Source organism: Buceros rhinoceros, unplaced genomic scaffold (genome assembly GCF_000710305.1).
Source record: "Buceros rhinoceros silvestris isolate BGI_N320 unplaced genomic scaffold, ASM71030v1 scaffold18035, whole genome shotgun sequence".
In the NCBI taxonomy this organism is placed as follows: domain Eukaryota; kingdom Metazoa; phylum Chordata; class Aves; order Bucerotiformes; family Bucerotidae; genus Buceros; species Buceros rhinoceros.
In genome coordinates this window covers 19,890-40,474 of record NW_010413616.1, presented here as the reverse complement: position 1 = coordinate 40,474, position 20,585 = coordinate 19,890, and the positions used below count along the sequence as shown (strand labels likewise).

The 20,585-nt window shown below is 39.3% G+C and overlaps 1 protein-coding gene across 2 annotated transcripts in view; it reads right to left on the bottom strand.

The window, feature by feature from the left end:
• Window positions 1–1,767: 1,767 nt before the first annotated feature.
• ACSL1 (acyl-CoA synthetase long-chain family member 1) overlaps window positions 1,768–20,585 on the bottom strand; it is a 29,180-nt gene continuing 10,362 nt past the window's right edge. For both annotated transcript variants that reach the window (XM_010136829.1, XM_010136830.1), the window contains 16 exons: window positions 19,962–20,061; window positions 19,630–19,808; window positions 16,895–16,927; window positions 16,666–16,717; window positions 15,785–15,858; window positions 14,704–14,781; window positions 12,383–12,517; window positions 10,692–10,826; window positions 9,996–10,091; window positions 8,939–9,011; window positions 8,198–8,286; window positions 4,835–4,951; window positions 4,332–4,475; window positions 3,740–3,841; window positions 2,508–2,579; window positions 1,768–2,339 (listed from right to left, as the gene is read on the bottom strand). In XM_010136829.1, coding sequence (XP_010135131.1) covers window positions 2,199–2,339; window positions 2,508–2,579; window positions 3,740–3,841; window positions 4,332–4,475; window positions 4,835–4,951; window positions 8,198–8,286; window positions 8,939–9,011; window positions 9,996–10,091; window positions 10,692–10,826; window positions 12,383–12,517; window positions 14,704–14,781; window positions 15,785–15,858; window positions 16,666–16,717; window positions 16,895–16,927; window positions 19,630–19,808; window positions 19,962–20,061 — 1,620 coding nt within the window. In that variant the 3' untranslated portion in view covers window positions 1,768–2,198. The remainder of the gene's footprint in view (window positions 2,340–2,507; window positions 2,580–3,739; window positions 3,842–4,331; window positions 4,476–4,834; window positions 4,952–8,197; window positions 8,287–8,938; window positions 9,012–9,995; window positions 10,092–10,691; window positions 10,827–12,382; window positions 12,518–14,703; window positions 14,782–15,784; window positions 15,859–16,665; window positions 16,718–16,894; window positions 16,928–19,629; window positions 19,809–19,961; window positions 20,062–20,585) is intronic.

Here is a 20,585-nt window from a genome sequence, read left to right as displayed (position 1 = left end):
GGGGGGTGGGGGGGTTAGTCTCTTCTCCCATGTGCCCAGTGACAGGATGAGAGGAAAAGGCCTCAAGTTGCGCCAGGGGAGATCTAGGCTGGATATCATGAAGAACTTCTTTACAGAGATGGTTATGAAGCATTGGAACAGGCTGCCCAGGGGGGTGGTGGAGTCCCCATCCCTGGAGATGTTTAAAAGCTGCATGGATGTGGTGCTGAGGGACATGGTTTAGGGACCCTGACAGTGCAGGGTGAACGGTTGGACTTGATGATCTTAAATGTCTCTTCCAACCAGATGATTCTATGATACTGCTGATTAAAGCTAGATGTAAAGTAATAAAGGGGAAGGGGAGGAATGGCAACAACACAGGAAGGACAACCAAAAGCAGCACAAGAGTTTAAGAGAACTCCAGATTTCACTCAAGTTGTTTATGACAATGTTAAGAACACTAACCTACTTTTTTTTGGTCTAAGAATACCGATGGAGCAAGTTACACACAACAATATCCCTGTCTTACAGGTAACAGCCAAAAATTTACACATAAACATCAGACCCAAGCAGAAAGTTACCTTCCAAAATTAAAGTGTGAACAACCAGTATTTATCATTTTAGTACGTTGGTAGCAGTGGGGTTTTATGACTGGTTAGTTACCAAATTACACCTGGGCTTGTTGGTCAGCAGCATCTTTCCTTGATAAACAAAGACATCACCGAGTTGAAATGCAGAAGTATTTATTTTGGTTTCCTTCATTGGTTTTGAAAATTGTTTTGGTTTTATAAAACATAGAAATAGCCAACACTAAGCAAACATTTGAATTCCAATGTAACAAACTACTGCTCTAACAGTTGACTTGGATTTGTGTACTTAATTGCACACATATGAAATTATGCTACAAAGTAGTGCATTACAATCACACACAAATCTTAGTGCAAACCTTCTTGTGCTTGTATTTTACATATATCCATGTTTTCAAGAAACAGCAATGAATGCTAATGCAAAACCAACTCTGTTAAGGATAGCAAAAGACTTATGCTGAAATAAGGCTTATTTCTGCTGATTTCTCAAACAAAAAGTAACTAGTTATTTTAATTTGTAATTTATCTGGAAATTAGGTTTTTATCCCAGAACAAATACCTATCCTGTGCCAACACACAGTTCTGTTGGCATATATAAATACTTCCAATTGCCTCAAAGCATCAGGCAGAAAAACATTCTACCTGACCTATTTTGCTATTCAGTGAAGAATATTCAGTGGCTCATACATAAAAAGCACAGAAAACCGAGAGGTTATGTCAGAAGCTCTTCTGCATATAGAGGACCTGGCACATTTTTTAAAAATGCATTTTAAATACATGTTCATTACAGGGAAACAAGTGGCTAGTACAGCTGCAGTGTTTACCTGACTGTTAGCATAGCCCAGCCCCCTGAACGGTTTTGTTTTTAGGTTTCTAGTGTTCTCACCAGAGTTAGGATCTGTTCATTTACAGGGCTGGCATTACTCTGGATTTGTAACATAGCAAAGGCTACACTTGCTGTATTACCTTCATCCACACTTCTACTGCAAAACCAGCAAATGCAGATCTACTCTGAGGAACTTGTGTTCGTCGGTCTCCTTCACGTGGAGTTCTGACTTCTCCCGTATAAAAGCACACCTCAGAACTGGCTGCAGATATAGAAGGGAGAGAAAAAAAACCCCAAACACTCAGATGCCTCACTCCATATTAGGAGTAATGCAAGCTGCAATGCCAGCTACACAATTTTAAGGTGGTTGATTTAAGAGATTAATTAATCCTCTTGAGGATGCAAGATACTTAGAGGCATTTTCAAACCGGCCAAATCCTTTGTGGAATTGATAACTGCAAAATACACTGTAGACAGCAAACATGCTGGCAATAAGAAAACCTTAGTTCCTTTGTGAAGGAGAGTCCCATTTTTGGCCAAGGAAGTCTTAAATAACTTACGTATAGTTACCATTTATAGTTAAGGCTCTTTTTGGAAATTGTAGGTCACCATAAAAACAGTATGCAACACAACTTGACAGTAAGGCAGTGTTCCATTTCTTCAGTGTTCCTATGGCAAGTACCCATTTTTGTACGAGTTAATGATTGCACAGTTTCCTTCCTTCCCTATGTTTGCTGTAGTCAAATTACAGATATGAAGGCCGACAGTAGACATCAGACGTGCCACTCTCCTCATTCCATTCTCAGTTACATTTTGGCATTAGCATAGAGTTCATCTATCTGCGACTGGAAACATTTTCGCAGTTCTGGTCTTTTCGCCTTCAGTGTTGGTGTCAGGAGGCCATTTTCAATAGAAAACATTTCAGTGTGCAAGAAAATGTCTTTGACCTGGAAAGTAAACAGTTACTAGCCACTTGCTTGAAACAGACATGGCTGTTAAAAACTACCCAGACATCATAAAGCCCAGCACTTAAATTTTCCAGATGCTAATTAAAAACAGTATCTGGACAGTCAGATGATAGTGGTATTCAGAAGTGTTCCTCACAAACATCTTACCTGTTCAAATGACTTCAAACCAGATTCTTTCCCAATCCTCAACATGTCTTCCAGAATGTGTTTTTTGAGGTCCTGTGGATACAAAAAACACATTGTAGAACTTGAAAGAATCACAGAATTGTTTTGGTTGGCAGAGACCTTTAAGATCATCAAGTCCAACTATTAACCCAGCACAGCCAAGTCATCACTAAACCACGTTCCTCAGCATGACATAAACACATCTTTTAAATACCTCCAAGGATGGGGACTATCACTTCCCTGGGCAGTGCTTCACAGACTGTTCCAGTGCTTCACATCCCTCTCTGTAAAGAATTTTTTCCTGATATCCAACCTATTCCCTGGGGCAACTTGAGGCCACTTCCTCTTATCCTATCACTTGCTACTTGGAAGAACAGACTGACCCCCACCTTGCTACAACCTCATTTTGAGGAGTTGTAGAGAGCAATAAGGTCTCCCCAGAGCCTCCGTTTCTCCAGGCTGAACAACCCCAGTTCCCTCAGCCACTCCTCATAGGTCTTGTTCTCTAGACCCTTCACCAGCTTCATCACCCTTCTCTGGACACACTCCAGCACCTCAGTGTCCTTCTTGTAGTGAGGGGCCCAAAACTGAACCCAGTATTCAAGATGCAGCCTCCCCAGTGTTGAGTAGAGGCAGATGATCACGTCCCTCCTCCTGCTGGCCACACTATTTCTGATGCAAGCCAGGATGCCATTGGCCTTCTCAGCCATCCAGGCACACTGCTGGATCATAGTCAGCTGGTTGTCAATCAACACTCCCAGGCCCTTTTCTGACAGGCAGCTTTCCAGACACTTGTAGTGTTGCAGGGGTTGTTGTGGTCCAAGTTCAGGATCCAGCACTTGGCCTTGCTGAACCTCACACCATTGGCCTTGGTCCATTAATCCAGCCTGTCCAGATCTCTCTGTAAAGTCTGCCTACCCTCAAGCAGATCAACACTCCCACCCAGCTTAGTGTCATCTGCAAACTTCCTGAGGGTGCACTCAATCCTCTCATCCAGGTCAGTGATAAAGATGTTACAGGGAACAAGCTCCAATACTGAGCCCTAAGGGACACCACTTCTGACCACACAAACTGGTTTTAACTCCATTCACCACCACTCTTCAGGCCTGGCCACCCAGCCAGGTTTTTTATCCAGTGAAGAGTACACTCATCCAAGCCATGAGCAGCCAAGAGCTGATGCAGAACAGCTAAGTGTTCAGATAGCTACAACTCACCTTGTTTTTGCACAGCTCTTCATATGAGCTTTCAAATCCCTTTTTCTTGGCCCAGTTGCACAAAGTCTCGGGATCAGGTACCACAATAGCTACTAAGAAAGCCTAAAAAGGAATTTTTGTTAAGCCTTTTTTTCTTTTGAAGTCCACACTTTAGTTCCTACACATTTTTACTAGTCAGTGTTAGTTTTTGGACAGCATTTCTGATCCTACTGTAAAGTCAGTAGTTTTCTGCCACTTGACCACAGGAGTGCAGTTCAGAAGCTTGCATTTAAGACAATTACTTTTGCTAAGACCCACGTTTCAAGTCACACTTGCAAAATCCTGGACATCTTGGGGTTTTGGTTTTTTTTTTTATTTTCCCTGCACACTGTTAGCAGGTTATATATAATCATTAATACTCATGACTCCACTACCTGGTCTGAAACTAAATCCAGAAACATGCTGGGGTCAAAAGACACATTCAGAACCAAAATGGGTAATGTTTAAAAGATTTAAGGTTTCAATCCCAAAGTTTGGAGTGGGGCAGGGAGGAAGACCCTTTTCTGCAGTCTCCTCTGGCATTCATTTCCAAAATTGCCTGAAGAATGCTTACCTGCAAGCTCTCTCCATGGACAAACACCTGAGCAATTGCTTCACATCTCAGATACACATTTTCTATTTTCTCTGGTGCTATGTACTCTCCCTGTGCTAGTTTAAATATGTGTTTTTTCCGGTCAATGATCTTCAAAGTACCATTCTGTTGACAGAAAGAACATCTAGTCAGAAGAGGCACTTCAAGTGAAAAACCAAGCTGCACAGCTTTAAGCATGCCGTGCTAGTACGGTAAAACAGTGCTAGAGCCAGAACACTGTCAAACTATTGTTAGAAGAACACAGGCTTGGCACCCAGCCATCCCAAACTAGGGAACGCCTCAGGACTGGCACTGCTGGTAGTTTTTTAGCCCCAGGCACACAGGTTGATTGACAATACTATCCCCCTAAAATTACTTGGTTTTCACCTAATTTGTTATGATCAATACCAAATATTTTCTACTTTATTTGGTAAGTTTCTGCTAATAACTACAGAAGTACACTTCAGTTATGTAAGTTAACTTACTGGTAGCCATTTCCCAATATCTCCTGTATGAAGCCAGCCATCTTTGTCCAGAGCTTCTGCTGTTTTTTCTGGGTCTTTCAAATAGCCACGAAATACACTTGGCCCTTTTACACACACCTGAAAACAGCCATCTGTTAATGTATGCTACTGTGAAGAGAAGTTCAAACACTATGTGCAATGAATGCTTTCTGCAAGGGTTTTCAATATCCCTCACTGAAAGGACAAGATGAAATTCATGCATTAGGACAGAATTACTTACTCATGACTTTGAGACCTAATGTTTTCCACTGGTATAAAGTACAATAAGAAGCAATTGGAAGCACCCGTTCCCCTCCAGTCTAGCAGCAGTGTTCCTGGCTGCTGTTTGAATAATCTGAATTTAATCAGAGGAAGTTTATTTTTATTTATCTGAAGAAATTCTGTTGCATCCTGAAGTATTATCCCTCAGCCTAGCAATGTTTTTGTTTCAGCTTTTTCGTAAGCAGCAGGGTCATTGTACTAAAGATAGTGATGAAAAAAGGTGTATATCCAGAAAATTACATGTTTCTTATCCAAAAGTAAACTAGTTAATACCTTAAGGGCTTAGAGCACTCAAGACTTCTCTATAAAAGGAAACCTGCAATTTCTTTAAAATAGAAGGTTGTCTGGATTTATGTAGCAAGTAGAAAACCAAGAACAACTTCTCTGGATATAACTGGATGCATAGGCATTGTGAGGATCGAAATCCATGCTTACAAGGAATGAGAAAAAACCAACAATGTTAAAGGTTTGTAGGTGAAGAGATTGCCAGATAATCAGGTCAGATCTTACAAGCTAAACTAAAACAATTAGTAGAGAATCTGTCAGTAAGAGAACACCAAAGTAAAGCAACTGGTCAGGAACATGGAGTAGAGCCTGAAGTATCCAGAGATGATCCCAGATTTCAGTATTTTCCTTTCAATATAACACCCAAGGTTGTTTAATTTTTTTCGGTGGGGAGAAGAGTGACACAGGATAGGACTCTTGTTATTTAAGAATCAGCAGGACTATAAAATACCCCCTTAGAAATGAGGACAGAGAGATAAGCAAGAAAAACAAATTCAAAGCAAGACTTAAAGATGTCCTCTGAACACAACTATTGGGGAATCAGGAATCCAAAAACCCCCAAAACTCTATGCAAGAATCCTCACATGCAAAAAAGGATTCAAACCACCATCACACCGGCTTGGGAGTGGCTTGGGCAGGTGTGGATGACAGAAGACAATAAGAAGGGTCTGTTCTGGACAACAGTATCAGGACTCAAACAAGTCTAAAAGAACATGATAGATAAAAATCCAGTTTTAGGTTAAGGGCAAATGAATAACAAATATCAAGAGGGTCTGATAAAATACTAGGCCAACTATAAATACAGAGGATTAGTACAATTATGAAATGGGCAAGGAACTGGCTAAAGAATCTTCAGGCACTAATATAAATTCTCAGACTAGAAGAAATTAGTAATGTAATATAGAGACCAATTTGTGAAAAACTCATCTCAAGTATTTTCAGTGTTTACCTCAGCATAAAATATAGGTATGCCAGCAAACTGTAAATACAATGAGCAGCAGATGTTGTCAAGGGGAGGAAGAGCAAATTACTGGAAAGGGTTCTGAGGACCTCCTAGAGACAGTTCCAAACTTGTGACCAAACCAAGGTCACATTTTAAGACCAAGTTATTTCTGCTATAAAACAGAGCTTATCTGGCAGGATGAGTAGGACAACTTTCTAGCTGGTCTTTGACTTGACTGGGACATAATCAAGTGTTTCATTTTTCACAGCTTTTACAATCACAGAATGGCAGTAGGTGTCAGCCCTTCCCAGTAAAGACGGCAAACCATTTATCTGTAGCCTGCTAACGAGAACTAAGACCTCATCTGTGTATGACCATACATAATTCTATTCACAAATTTATCCTTCTTGAATATGGATAACTGGCAAAAGTGAAAAGCAAGGCTGACAGAATGGAGAATATCAAAAGCTTACTCCCAGAAAGGGGGACTAGGAGTGTTTAATCCAGCTGAAGAGCAGACTGACACTGAGGAAGAAGGTCCATTTTAGGCAATGGATAATAAGCACCAACTCTATAGCTATGAGCTTCAGTTCTGTGACACAAGTTACACCATTTGTTAAACTCAATTTGTTAAACCTCACGCTGAGGAAGTTAGGACTGAAAGACTAAGACAGTAACTGATATATTAAGGGGCTGCTGTATTTACTGAAGTCCAAAATAGCTCCTAACACAGCAACTACTCACAGAAAGTGCAAGCAAAACATTTCTAGGGTTTTTTTTAAACTACTTACTGTATGTAACTCTCATTATAAGCATTTGTATACTCAATTCCTCTAGCAGACCAAGCTTTAAAACGTATTTAAAATGAAGCAAAAATTGCTGATTAAAACTAAACAAGGGGTCATATGCAAGATAGGAAAGAATCTTGACCTTGATCTCCACTTGCAAACAGTTTCCCCACCATCAAGCCCAGCAAAATCCTCAAGTATTTCTTGGTATTAAAGCCATACAAATTACAACCAGAACAAGTAAAGACTGTATATTGTCTGCAGTTATTTACTCGCTTAAACTATTATTTATCCATTTATCACCTCTCAACTGCCCCCAAGGCCTCTTGAAAGCATATGAAAGACACTACAGTTAATTTGCTTTCAGGGCTTGGGAAAAATACATTACTAAATTTCTAAATTACATAGACATCTATTCAAAGCATATACACAAAGTTCAAGCTATATACATTTTACCTGGGAAAAATAGAGAAAGACAGCTTATAGCATTACATACAAAGCTGAGTACTCAAGTACAATTTTTAAAAAAATACATGTTGAGTCTGTGTAGGCTGCAGAAGAAAGTTCAGAAGAACATGCAGGCAGTTGGCACAAATTAGCAGCCTTCATGGCATTTTATCCCCATTTCTCTTAACAGTGGTCCAGCCACTTTACATTACCTCATCTCACACAGCACAAGCTGGGTAAAAAGCTACATGCATCAGCTGTTCTCCAGCAGTTGGCAGGGCAGGGGAAGCCCTCTGCTAGCATTTAGCTGAAGAATAAATGCAGTGAGATAGCTATCCCACAGCTAGAAAATGGCATGTGGTCATACAGCCATGAATACATAGTAATCTATTATCCCACAGCTGCTTTTTCTCCCCTCCAGTACACTATTTTTTGTTTTGCATCTGTGCATCATTAGCTGGCATTGCATGCAGGCAAGGCAGGCATCTTCGGATTTTAGGCAGCAGGCCATGTTTAGCACTTTCAAACTCAGTTATTTGGGGAATAAAACCTGTTTAAAATTTTGTAAGAGGCTCATATTGACCTTTTGAAATTACTTACCTCACCCTCTCCTTTGGAAGCCAAGTAATTCATTTCTTTTACATCAACAAGCTTGATGATACTGCATGGCATGGGCGCTCCAACATGACCTGTTAAACAGAGTAACATTTCAATAGCCTGAACTGCTTTTTAGTCAGGTTCAAAACAATAAGCTGGTTACACGTTAAAGTAAAAAAAGATAGAAAACTGATTTCTGGTAATGTACTACACCAATACCAGTAGAGTAATAGCTTAAATTCTCAGATTATCCCTAGAATGTTACAAGCTGAACCAGGTACTCAGGCTTGCTTTTTCTTATAATCAGGATCCTCACTCTATGGACATATGTAAGTAGCAAAAGTCCCACTATAGTTTAAATCATCAGTATTTCTTTCAGTTATGGAGCTAGAGATCTAACAGCTGACAGAAATGCAGACTGTTTGTTCCAACACCAAAAAAGCCATCTGAAATTCCAGCACTATGTTTATATGCAGCTATTCTGTAGAAGTTACAAGGGTTGATACTATGACCTCCTCTCTCCTAAATCCACTTCAACTTAGAAGGACAAAGCCTATTGAAAGTTTGGATTAGTGAATTAGTTGCTAGCTAGTAGGGGAAGAAAGTTCAAAGGATCTCTTATACCTCTTTACTTCACTTTAAAAACAAAATCTTATACTTCATAAGAGGTGTACTGAAGACTGAATAATGTGATCAGGGACCTCTATGGCATCCTGAAATTTAACAGATTATTAAATGCCGTACCTGCTGTCCAGTCACCAGGCAGTGACAGTGAGCATCCAGCTGTGCATTCTGTCTGTCCATAACCTTCATAGAACTAGGATGTGAAACCAGAAGATTAGGTTTCTTACTTTTCAATGTAGGGTTTTTTTATTAAAGTGAAATTTAATAGTTTGCTTTTTCTAGTTGTTTGAGTTTAGCAAAATCCCCATCATCTTCTAAAAGAATATCACTACATTAGTTTTATCACAATACACAATTTTAAGTGCTAATATTCCACCTTCAGTTCCAATATTACTTTAAGTTTCACACAATTTCATATGCTATGTGACACCTGTATAGATCAAAACAGAATGCAACAGAGGGAGAAAGTGGAAACTAAGAACAGTGGCACTAGTAATGACTTCATTCACATCATTTAAGGACAGATTTGTCCAAGAGAGCCAGGAATGCAATCTTTATACCCCATCACAGATCTGTGATTATTATATACAAGACAGGCTTCCCTTTTCTGGGCAGAAGGCATTCCTAGACTAGCACACTACTGAAGAACTTCAAGAAGTCACAGCAGCCTCACATCTTTAGAGTGTTTTCTATCCTTGAAAGGTATTTCACCACACTGGCTCCATCCTGCGCCATTGTTCTTCAGGTTTTACCTCAAAAAAAGCACTGAAGATAAATGCAACACATGCAATCTGATTCTACCCAGTCCCATCTTCAAACAACACTGCAGTATCATCATGTTGATTAGATTTTCTACAGTAATAATTCTGTGAGCAAGGCAAGCCCCAGAAACTTAGTCCAAGAACATTATGGTTTACAGCAGTCCCCCCCCCAAACAATCTTTCTCTTAAGACAGTATAGTTGGTTACTTCAGTTGTTATAAAGACTTCGGGATGAACACAGAAACAGAGAACTGAGAGAAAGTTTAGCTCGAACCGGGACACTCTGGAAAGGAGTACACCTTGTGCAGTCTCTAAGAAGAATGCCAGAAAGAGTTATTCATATTGTCAGACTAAACATCAAACCTGGAACCAGGCATTAAAAACTCTTCTGTTTTAGGAAAGGCCAGGAAACTCACCTGACAGCCAAGAGCTGTTCTCAGGAAGGTCAGCACACTTGCAGATACAGGTGCTGCTCCTGTAACCATCAGCCTTACTTTTCCTCCCAAACTTGCCTACAACAGACACAACATACTGTGGACACCAAAAGCATTTTAGAGAGATTTCCAGAGTCTTTTTTCTGTCCCACCCTCAGCCACTATTCACCTACAGTGCCACCCACAAGTGTTAAGAGATTGAAGTTTAGTATCCTACTGCAAGCTGTCTTTCTTACTGTGTTTTTAATCTCACTAATGGCTGGAAGAAACAGTATCTCAAACATACAGTATCTACTACAAAGACTATGCTGTGGTGTCACTGCAGTGCAGACTCTGAAGAGCTTAAGTCATGGCCTTACAGCAAGGGCTTTATTTTTAACTGCCCGTATCAGCTTCTCATACATCCTGTACACTATAAAAAGCAACCACAGGGGAGTGTTGTATAACCAAGGTTAAGGCCATAGCAAGTGAGTGCCAGGCATAATTTACTAGTGACCAGTGAAGACAGCAGGGGCTATAGGTGGCACTGTGTCACATTTACCATTGCTCCATCAGAAGGACAATGTTTGCTTTCAAAGTGGCAAGAGCGAGAAGCACCAGACTGTTTGAGTCACTTCCCTAATACAGTTAGCTGATACTTTTAGAGCAAACTTAAGGCTCAGAGGCTTTCAAGCATACCTGTATTTTGCGGAAGATTACTTTGTCCCAGAAACTGTTATTTCTAACTATACCACTTCTGAGTTCTGCTTCTTTCCTCTTGGAAGCAAAATCCAGCATCCATCTCTTTAATGAAGTATCTGCCTGTCCAAAGATCTATTAAGAAAGATGATCTGTGGTTAGAAGCCTCAGACTACCATTCCCTTTTCTACAGAAGCATGCATAGGGACACTTAACAGTGAAAACCAAGTAAATTAAAACAACCTTTATTGGTAGGCATCTTAATTCTAGTAAGAAATACTCATGGATTTTGATATTGGCCCTACTTCAGTTCAAGAGATGTCCACAAAAATTAGCACTTATCTAATTCTTGCTTCAAACTTGGTGATGCTGTTTCAATGTACAGTTGCTTCATTAAAATTAATAGATGTTTTACTTTTCTATTCCAGTATGATAATAATTTGAGTTGAGCATAATCTTCAGCATATTCTGAAAAGCACACCATGGTAATATATAATGTAACAGGGTTTTCTGAGGAGATGCAGATCCCTTCAGAAATACCAAAGAGATCTGTCTTGCATATATAAACTTGCTTTTTAGATCACTTTTCAAAGGCTTCTTCTAGTTGCTCTCAGGAAGCCACTGAGCAGACTCAACAGCAGACAACAGATAGTATATTCACCTCAAAAGAGAAAGACCCAGCAGCTCTTCAGCATTATGGCTCCTCTACCACCCCAATTTCCCACTTACTAGCTTCATGTGCTAGGTTACTACAAGGCTGGGTGAGGTTGAAATAATGTCACAGAAGTGTGAAAGCCTCAGAGTTAACAAACATCATGAGGAGTCCCAAGTTTTGGCTTGGGTTTTCAAATTCCAGTATAGAATATGTGAGCAGAATGAGGAGCTATGTTTTAAGCACTAACAGGCTGGTCTCAGGATTTCCACCCTTCGAAACGGATCAGAGTTGCACTATTTGTTCTTGGGGCAAAATAGAACCTTGTGTTACTTGTGTCCTGCCTAAGACAGTATAGACAGCTCTGCCATTTCTTTAGCAGTCACAAGACTTCTTGTAATTTCCTTCTATTCCTCTGGCTGTACCCTAAGAAGAGTCAGTCATCCGTATGCAAAAGGATGATTTAAAACCTGAAGTCCAAGAAAGACAATCCGCTTCTGAATTCCTATCTCAGATGACCCCAAGCAGGCAAGCAAAGAGCACAAGAGAGCCTGGGACTGCTGACACCTTCTCAGCACTCCCAACTGGCTGGTTTGTAGTTCTCCCTGCTAGAACATGCTGGCTGTTGTGTAGGAAACTTGTATGTGTTCATGCAAACAGAGGCAAATGCCTGACCTTGGTTTGCAAATTCCACTCCATGAGTCAGATGCTAAAAGTGTGACATGCAGATGCTAAGCCTCGTGTTCATGTTGTAGACTGGACTTAAATAACTTCCTCAGGTCAAAACTGTAAGTCATTAAAGCTAGAGAGAACAAAGTCTCCTAGTCAGACTTTGCAACGCTAGCATTTGCTGCCTGAAAGCGTTTTAATGCAACCAGTGCTACTCCCTGCACTTTCAGCTCTCTTGGAAAGAAATACAGAAATTTGTTAGCATGCTGACTTAACATCCCAGAACACAGTTACTCCTACCCCGGCAGCACAAACTTCATGAGATCTCTTAAAACCCTGCACAGGTCTAGACCCATGCAGGTAGACTTACCTTATCAAACATTCTGTTCAACAATCTTGGTACTACAGGAAATACAGTTGGCTGCAGTGTTTTTAGGTCATCCATAAGCAGTCTGATATCACCTTGGAAGAATCCTATCCGAGCTCCATGGCACAGAACCACACACTGTTAGAAAAAAGTAAACACAGGATGTATAATGTGTATTACAATCCTACGCAGAGTGGACTATGCAGGATCCACCTTAAACCATCTCAGCAGCACACTCAGATTATACGATGAGACTAGAAAGGTCACAAGGCAAGACATGCCTAGCATACATAGGCCACAGACTTTGACAGAATAAGATAAAGCACAAAAGCCCCTATCCAAAAAGGGCAGTTGGACAAATAAGGCAATGCCAGTGACTCAGAGGTACCAAAAGACTGAAAAGCAGAACTTCTCTATTTCTAATATTTAATAAGCTTATTTAAAAATACTAGATCTCTGTTCCCTGCTATATACTAAGAAATTCTGCATTTAAAGTCAGCACATGCTATTTATTGGTCCAGCAGGAACTTCTGCCTTATACTACTTGATTTTCATTCTCTTGCACTCCGGTTTTCCTTCCTGTTTCACAGGACTGATGTGAGCAGAGGATTTGTTGTTAGGTGATCAAGATGCTTTTCAGAAGTTTCTAGCAGAGCCACTGCTTATTTCTACACCATTTCAGACCTACACCAAGGAAGGCAGACTTAAACCTGCTGTGTTCTATAGCCTCTGTTAAGAGTCTAGTCCATTCCCCACACCTATACAGCCCCTTTCTCTCCTATTTTGTTTGGGTTTCATTTATTCTTTTTAACAACATCTCTACTCTTGTGTTTATCTATACCTATACTTGTTTTTATTTCTTCTGCTTCCTCCGCAACACCTCCTCCTTCATCCTCTGCAATCCATTCTCATCTTTTCTTCATGAGACACACTAAAGTGTTACCTTCCCCCTTCACCTGAGCTTTTCCACCATCTGCTAAAAAGCAGCAAATGCATCAGGTCAGACAGACTGAGCAGCAACTGCCTTTGCTAGGTAGGAACTTGACAGGGGCAGGACTCTAAAGTAACAAATCTTTTCTCCTTTCTGCCAAAAGTGTTCCTGCTTTATCTCCTTACGTAAATATACAAGTAATCACCTACTTTGTAAAGACCTCAAATGGTAGAGAAATACTGAAATCCAAACACTTCTCATTTTATCCTTTAGAACACAAGTTCCCATCCTGTTTCTACCATGTGATCAAGAGCAGAGCTGTTATCTACAGAGCTTGTACCTTCTGGTGCAAGACAGGCATCAGTAAAACAATCACTTAGGTATAACTGTATCCAGATTACCAGGAGAAAGAGCGTTGAAAACCTAAGGGTAACTGTACACCTCAGTTATGCTCTATTCCCAATCTTCATAACATACACACACGCTATATAGTTTTATATATGTATATATACACACTTTCAGTAGAAAGCTCAGAATTCTTAACTGAAATCAGAGACAAATTGTCGCCAGGTGCCTTTTCACACTTGCACAAAAGCTGTTTATTTTCCTACATACTTTCAACATACATATTTGCAATCTCAAAGTGGGAAGGGGAGGGGCAGATAATTCAACTTCAGTAAGTACAGTAATGAAATACCTGTGCCTCTACTGCATATAAGAACTGCATCCTTTCAGTAATGCACACCTCTTAACTATGGGCTCAGAGCTCCTTCAGACTGTCCTTAAGACAATTTGAGCCTCCTTATCCTCAAAAATGGATTTTGCTGTAAGGTAAAACAAGCTATCCAAGAGATCTTCAAAGATTGTCATTAAATGGCATTAAAAGCCATTCACTTCTTGGAAGAGAACTCCACTGAAACAAAATATTTGTTTCTATTGAAGTTTCTTGGAAACAATGGTAAGTTTCATCAACTTAAAGTTAGGTTTGTATAAGCAAGCAGGATGTCGCATTGTATAGTAAATTTTTAAAGTTTGCAGACTAGAAAGATTTTTAATAGATTTTTTTGCATAGGTTTTTAATAATGCACTAGTTACATTAGCGGCAATTGAGGCAGTGTTCGCATGCTAAAGGATTGCCTCGTGTTCTATGAAGCAATAAAACCAGTTTCTTATTAACCCTAGTTTTAAAGTTAATGTTTACAACTCAGCATGGAAATCGTCTAGTACTCACTGATATTGTTTATGAGATATTGTTTTCCTGAACCTTGCTTCAAGCTTTCATACACATGTGCAAGAGTCAAAAAGGAATAGTGTGTATCACGGATTCAAAAGCCATGCATTCTGTAAGAAAAACAAACTTCTCAATAGTTCAGCACAACAAACAGATGCTTACCTCAACGACTCTCTCAAACATATGAGCCAAGGGCAGGAATGATATCAGAACATCATCAGGGGAAGGCATAAATGTTTTCTGAAAGTGTTAATAAAATTAAACTTAATTCTTATTGAATATCCATTTTGCCCAATGAAATCTAGCATCTGAACTCTAGAGCATGCCCCTCACTTAAGTTTTGTTTGTAATGAAGCTGTGTTGTCTTTCTTTCAATAAAAAGATTTTGGCAATGACTTCTAACACGAGTACACAGACATTGCAGAAGTGGCAGTCTTTTAGTGACCAGATTACAACTTATTATTCACATGATTATGAATAGATAATTCTGATAGAAACCACAAAAAAGTTCCATTATACACACTGGGAGGAAGGAGGAAGAAAAAGGTTAAAGTAGTATGCCTTAGGGGGCGTATGACACACTTTCATCTTTGATCAGAAAGTTTGCTTATTCCATTTACCATGAGGTTGACATCAAAAGTACCCGATTTAGTTGTGACACCAATTGCTTAATTTAAACATTATTCTATATGCAGAGCAAAATTAGTACAATTGTATTTTTAATTATATCTGTATGTGTTAGAACTTGCTACTGTCAGAATTCTTAGCTAGCCTGCAGGTAACCTTTAGTACTCTACTGCAAACCAAAAGTTAACACTGTATCAAGTAAAAATACAGTCATGCTGCTTGCTTTACACAAGGGCTTTAAATTATTTGAGGGGTTAAAATACATTATAGCTTATCCCATCCTTAGTGGAACAGGTTAGCCTCTACACAAACCCTCTGATACAGCTCGTGCTAACGACAAACACTAAGCCTGTGGCAGAATATAACAATGTAGGTCCACATCAGGATCTTTATAACATTTTGCTTGGATCAGACCAAATTATAAATCTGTCAGGTTCTTGACCATGACAGAAGAAACCAGTAAACACTGACTTCTGATCTAGCAGTTTCAGTAACAGGCAGATTTCCACTTGGATTTTACTAAGTTAAGACCAAAGTTAATGAGATTTCAGTGTCGATTTTACTTTCAAGAATCTTCCCTTCACGCAAATCCACAATGTTAACTTTTGCAGTTTACCTCTGTAGTTTTCACAAAAGCTGAAGCATTGCTGACTACGTTTTGATGAGTGATCATAGCTCCTTTGGGGTTTCCTAAGGAAGAAGCACATCAGGATGCAACAGTGAAATTTTTAGATCCTTGAAGTTACAAAACAGTGGTAAAACTAATCTAATAGCATTGCAATCGATCAGTTCCTTCTTTAATGTTAATACCTCTCTTTGAACAAAGGAAGAGAACTTGCTAACATGTTTCAAGAATAGCTGATAATGGTTAAGTAGTAAATTTGTGCTCAAGTCCTGAAATTTCATGAGGAGAGCAAATCCTTAAGAAATTGTTGTATTTCAGATAAGCTTCTCATCCAAAATTAACACTTCTGTGAAGATGCAGCTATCAAACCCAGATTAACTTCTATTCTTGTATCTGCTTTAAAGAGGCATCTTCTTGGGGTATCTTCCCTTTTACTGCCTGCTAGTGTTTGATATCAACTCACAAATGTCAAATGGGACTGTGACATCTAGCTAGTCTTTCTCTTTTGGCCTTACAGCAAGGTTGCTTAGAGTTAAGGAACAAATTTTGCTAATACAGTACAAAAGACTACTACAGAAGAATTGAAAGTCTCAAGTCTGATGCAGAACCTTATTATAATGGAAATACAGGTGCAGTACTTCTGTCCAAGCCCAAAAATGTAAACACCTCCAACCCCCCAATACTCTAACTCTGTATTGAACAATGGGGGGAAAAATTTGAAACCATGCCTTACCATAAAACTTCCCCAGCTACTACTTGCCAAAAAGATGCAGCAGCAGGGGAGTCTTGAAAAAAAAAAAACAATAGTAGGGCTTCTGAATTAATTTTGCACATACAGGATAATAAACTCTGCATTATGTAATGAGGTGTACCTGTCGTTCCACTGGTGAAACAGATGACTGCTAGATCTTCTGGCTTTGGAGGCTATGAGAGTTAAGAAAGTATTAGTATGGTTAAGACAGCAAGGGAAAAGATTTTCCTGCACAAAACACTGAAATACTAGTGTTACTTTTGAGCTATGGAAGATAGGGATATTTACTAGTTTGATCTACAGAATGCTATCGAGCTTCAGATTGTCACTTGAACAAATTTCATACTTACTATAGGTTTTTGCCTGTGTGCTCTTCCCAGCTCCTACAGAAAGGAAAGAAAGGGGAGAGAGACAGTTTTGGACATGAGCATGTAATTTTTTTGCTTTAAATTAACCAAACACCATAATATTCCATTATTATTTAGACTGTCTGTGTTTTCTTGTCTGGCATTAACTTAGAGTAACAAAGGCTTTAAAGGACATTATAAAGTTATATAGAATAGCTACCATGTTCTACAAATACAAATTGATAACTAATCTAAAACTCTTGGGTTTTTTTTTCCAGGTAGTAAACCAGAAGTCACTCACTAGAGAAGCTCAAGGTTAAGCAGTGTTATGACAAGCCACAGCAGGCAATCAATTCTATACCTCATGCAGAAGACATGTGCCACTGACAGCCTTTTAATATGTGAAGCAAGACTCATCTCACCAAGAACCTCACACCAACATTACTGCGTGTGAGAGGGAAAACTTGAGTTTCCCCATGAAGGGCCATTGGGGATTTTTACTCCTTTTATATTGAAGAGTGAAGAACACTCAGAACCTCTTCTTCCCTCTCCCTCCATACAGTTATTCGGATCTGACCATTAAAGCCATGGTTCTTCAGGCAGAAGGGAATGGATATCAAGAAGATCCTTTTATCACCAAGGATGTAATTATTAAGAGGAAACATTTGAAAGCTATGTTCAATATCTAAACCTATTTAAGACTAGACACAATACTAGCTTAAGGACTTACACAAATAGAAATGGACCTTTTAAGTATTGCTTTGCAAGCACACTTTGAGGGCACATGCATCAACTTCACCACTGTGTTCTTGTAAAGGCAATAGCACTATGCATTCCTTTACTAGCCCTAGACTTCCTTTAGTATGATGTACCTCTTAGATTAAGAAAAAAGGAATCAGACACAATTAGCATTCCCATATCTGTAAATTTGCCCTTTTGAAACAGTGCCGTTATGCAAAAATTTGCCACTGTAACAATGTAGCTGTCTGCTCAAAACAGCATCTGCATTTCAAGTACTACCAGAAGCTCAATATCTCCCTACCACCAGTTTTGAGTAAGATGTGGTATTACTGAATATACAGCTAATATGGTCTCGACACACCTCTTTTGATCTCCTAGAACGGAACTCCAACATCTCTTCCTGTTGAAGGGTCATTTATTCACAGCTACTCAGCTTTAACCACAGCATACATACAGATATTAGGCATCAGAAACCAAATGGCATATGGGAGATACACAGAACTAGTCACCTTACCTATAAAGCACAGCTGAGCAATAAGCTTAAGCCAGAAATCCAGAAAACATGTACTGAAAGCTAGAAATAGTCATTCCATTCTAATCTAAGCTCCTGAACAGTTCATAGTTGCCTTTCAGGAGACAAAGCCTCTACCCCTTTAAAAAAAAAAAGAAAAAGAAAGCAACAAAACTCAAAACTTCTTCCTGCTCATTGAAACATTATTAGAAATATTTAAGTTTGCATAACTTCTGAGATTTAAAAGAGGCTTTTTGAGCACTGACTGCACTCATCCAAACAAAGTAGAGCAACAAAGTAGCGCAACAAAGTACTGCTGGAAGTCACTACTTGAGCATCTAAACTTCACCACCGATTCTGTTTTTCTGTAGCTAGATGATCCAGTGGAAAGCATCCTCCTCTGCCAAAAACTAAAGATCAACTCAAGGAAAGAAGCTACTTTTAGTGCAGCATCTTGCAGTTCGGTCAATCTTTTTCCAAGGTCAGCCTAGCTCTTTTCGTAGTGAGCTATATAAGTCATCTACTCTGCATAAGGTTTTCAGCCCCTTTTCAACCTGGCAGTCTTGCTGAGGCTAGTTAGCAGTGATATCATTCGTCATCTTTTTTCAAAAGGACATGCTGGCATTTTTGTATCTTTACCAGAAGGTGGCCCTGTTAACACAGTAGTTAAAATTGCTGGGAAAACCAGTTCCGTGAAATGAAGTATTTCACATCAGTTACTGACACCTGCACAAGACAAGCACACTTATTTGGAGATACTCAAGCCTTAGCGAGCCAAGCCTTCCCCAGAACTCCCAAATGGAGCCAGGCTAAATTCCATTTCATAATCTCAGTAAAGATGTACTTTATGCAATTTGATCCTGGGACAGTTCTCCAAATAATGAGTGAAGTTATGAAATAAACTTGCGCAAGATCTATGCAAAGTAACTACAGGAAAAAACAAGACTTGATCATTCAGTGGCTAAGCAAAATGGTTTCTATTTCCAAAACCAGTAAGTCTCATTCCCCTCATAAGCTTACTCTGGAACAGTTTACTGCCGTTTTCCTCCTCCCCCAGAAAACATTTTGTAGATTTACTGTACAGAGGAGGATGCCATTTTTCACAAGACCAAAACCAACACAGGCTCCTATTGAAATAAGTATTTCTGAACTATTAGACACAGTATTACCATATTACTGCTTCACATGGACATGCCTTAACATTCAGATCTGACGTTCAGTTTGGACTATGTTAACAAGCTTTTCATTCTGTCTTCTTGGCATATAAAACCTTTACATTTTGAGCACCTTGAAATACTATTAGCAAGTTGGTTTCTTTCTATTTTTAAATTTTGTATAAACTTCATTCCAAGAGATAATTAAATATTCTTAAACTAATCAACCACATTTTGTTCACAGTCCTAAAATCTGTTTGACAGACACCATCTTCTCCCTCCACAAGCAAGCAGCAAGAAAACAGTAAAGTAGGTTAAGTGTGCTTTATTACCTCTATTTCTCTCATGCTGAAGATTTCTACCCCACACTTTTTGCCACGCTCAACAAGATCCACACCAAAAGGCTCCATGATAATGATGGTGTTGAGCACTGGAGCTTCCCCCTTTTCCACACTGGTTAGCAGAAGTTTGGCCTTGTCAGGTTTGTCACAGAAAACCAATGACAAGTCAGCTGTTGAAAGAGAATGACATTATCAATATGACAAGTTGAGTTTAGACTAGATCCATACATACTTCAGAACATGGCTTCTGAAGACGCGTAGTTCTGCCTTCAGACAGCTCTGCCATCTCACATTCAGTTGCTGGACTACTGAGAGTGTCCTACCTTTGTTCACAATGTATGTAATTGCTTCAGTTCCCAGTGTATCGTAGAGTGGCACCACCGCCATGGAGAATGCATAGCATCCCTGTTCAATGATAACCCACTGTACAAAAAGAAGAGATGCAAGTCAGTATGTGTTTGTTTATCGTAAAGACCTCCAAGACTCACATTTGGACTCTACCAAGAAAACTAATAGGACAGAGCTCATTTGTACAAGGCTTTCTAAAAAATAAGTGGCAGTTTGTATCATTTGTTTGAAGACCTAAATTTTTATTTGCAAAAGAAAGAAATACAAAAAGGAACTATAGGAAAGAATCCAATCCTGGGAGTAATTTTAAGTACTTTTGAAAAACAGTTAACATTAATTGTCTCCCCTTTCTGTTAATAGGTAAACTAAGACTTTGAGTAAGAGTACAATAATTTTTCTTGGTTTCAGGTTATGAAGGTAGGCAAAGCCTTCAATATTCTATATTACCATAGTATATGAATCACACAGTAAAACTAAAAGTCCTTTGGAAAGCCAGCCCCAGCAAGTTTCTCAGCATTTTTCAAGACTAACCATTCTTCTTTAAAGGAATCCAACGTCAAGACTTCAGTAATAAATGCAATAGCATTCCTCCACGCTGC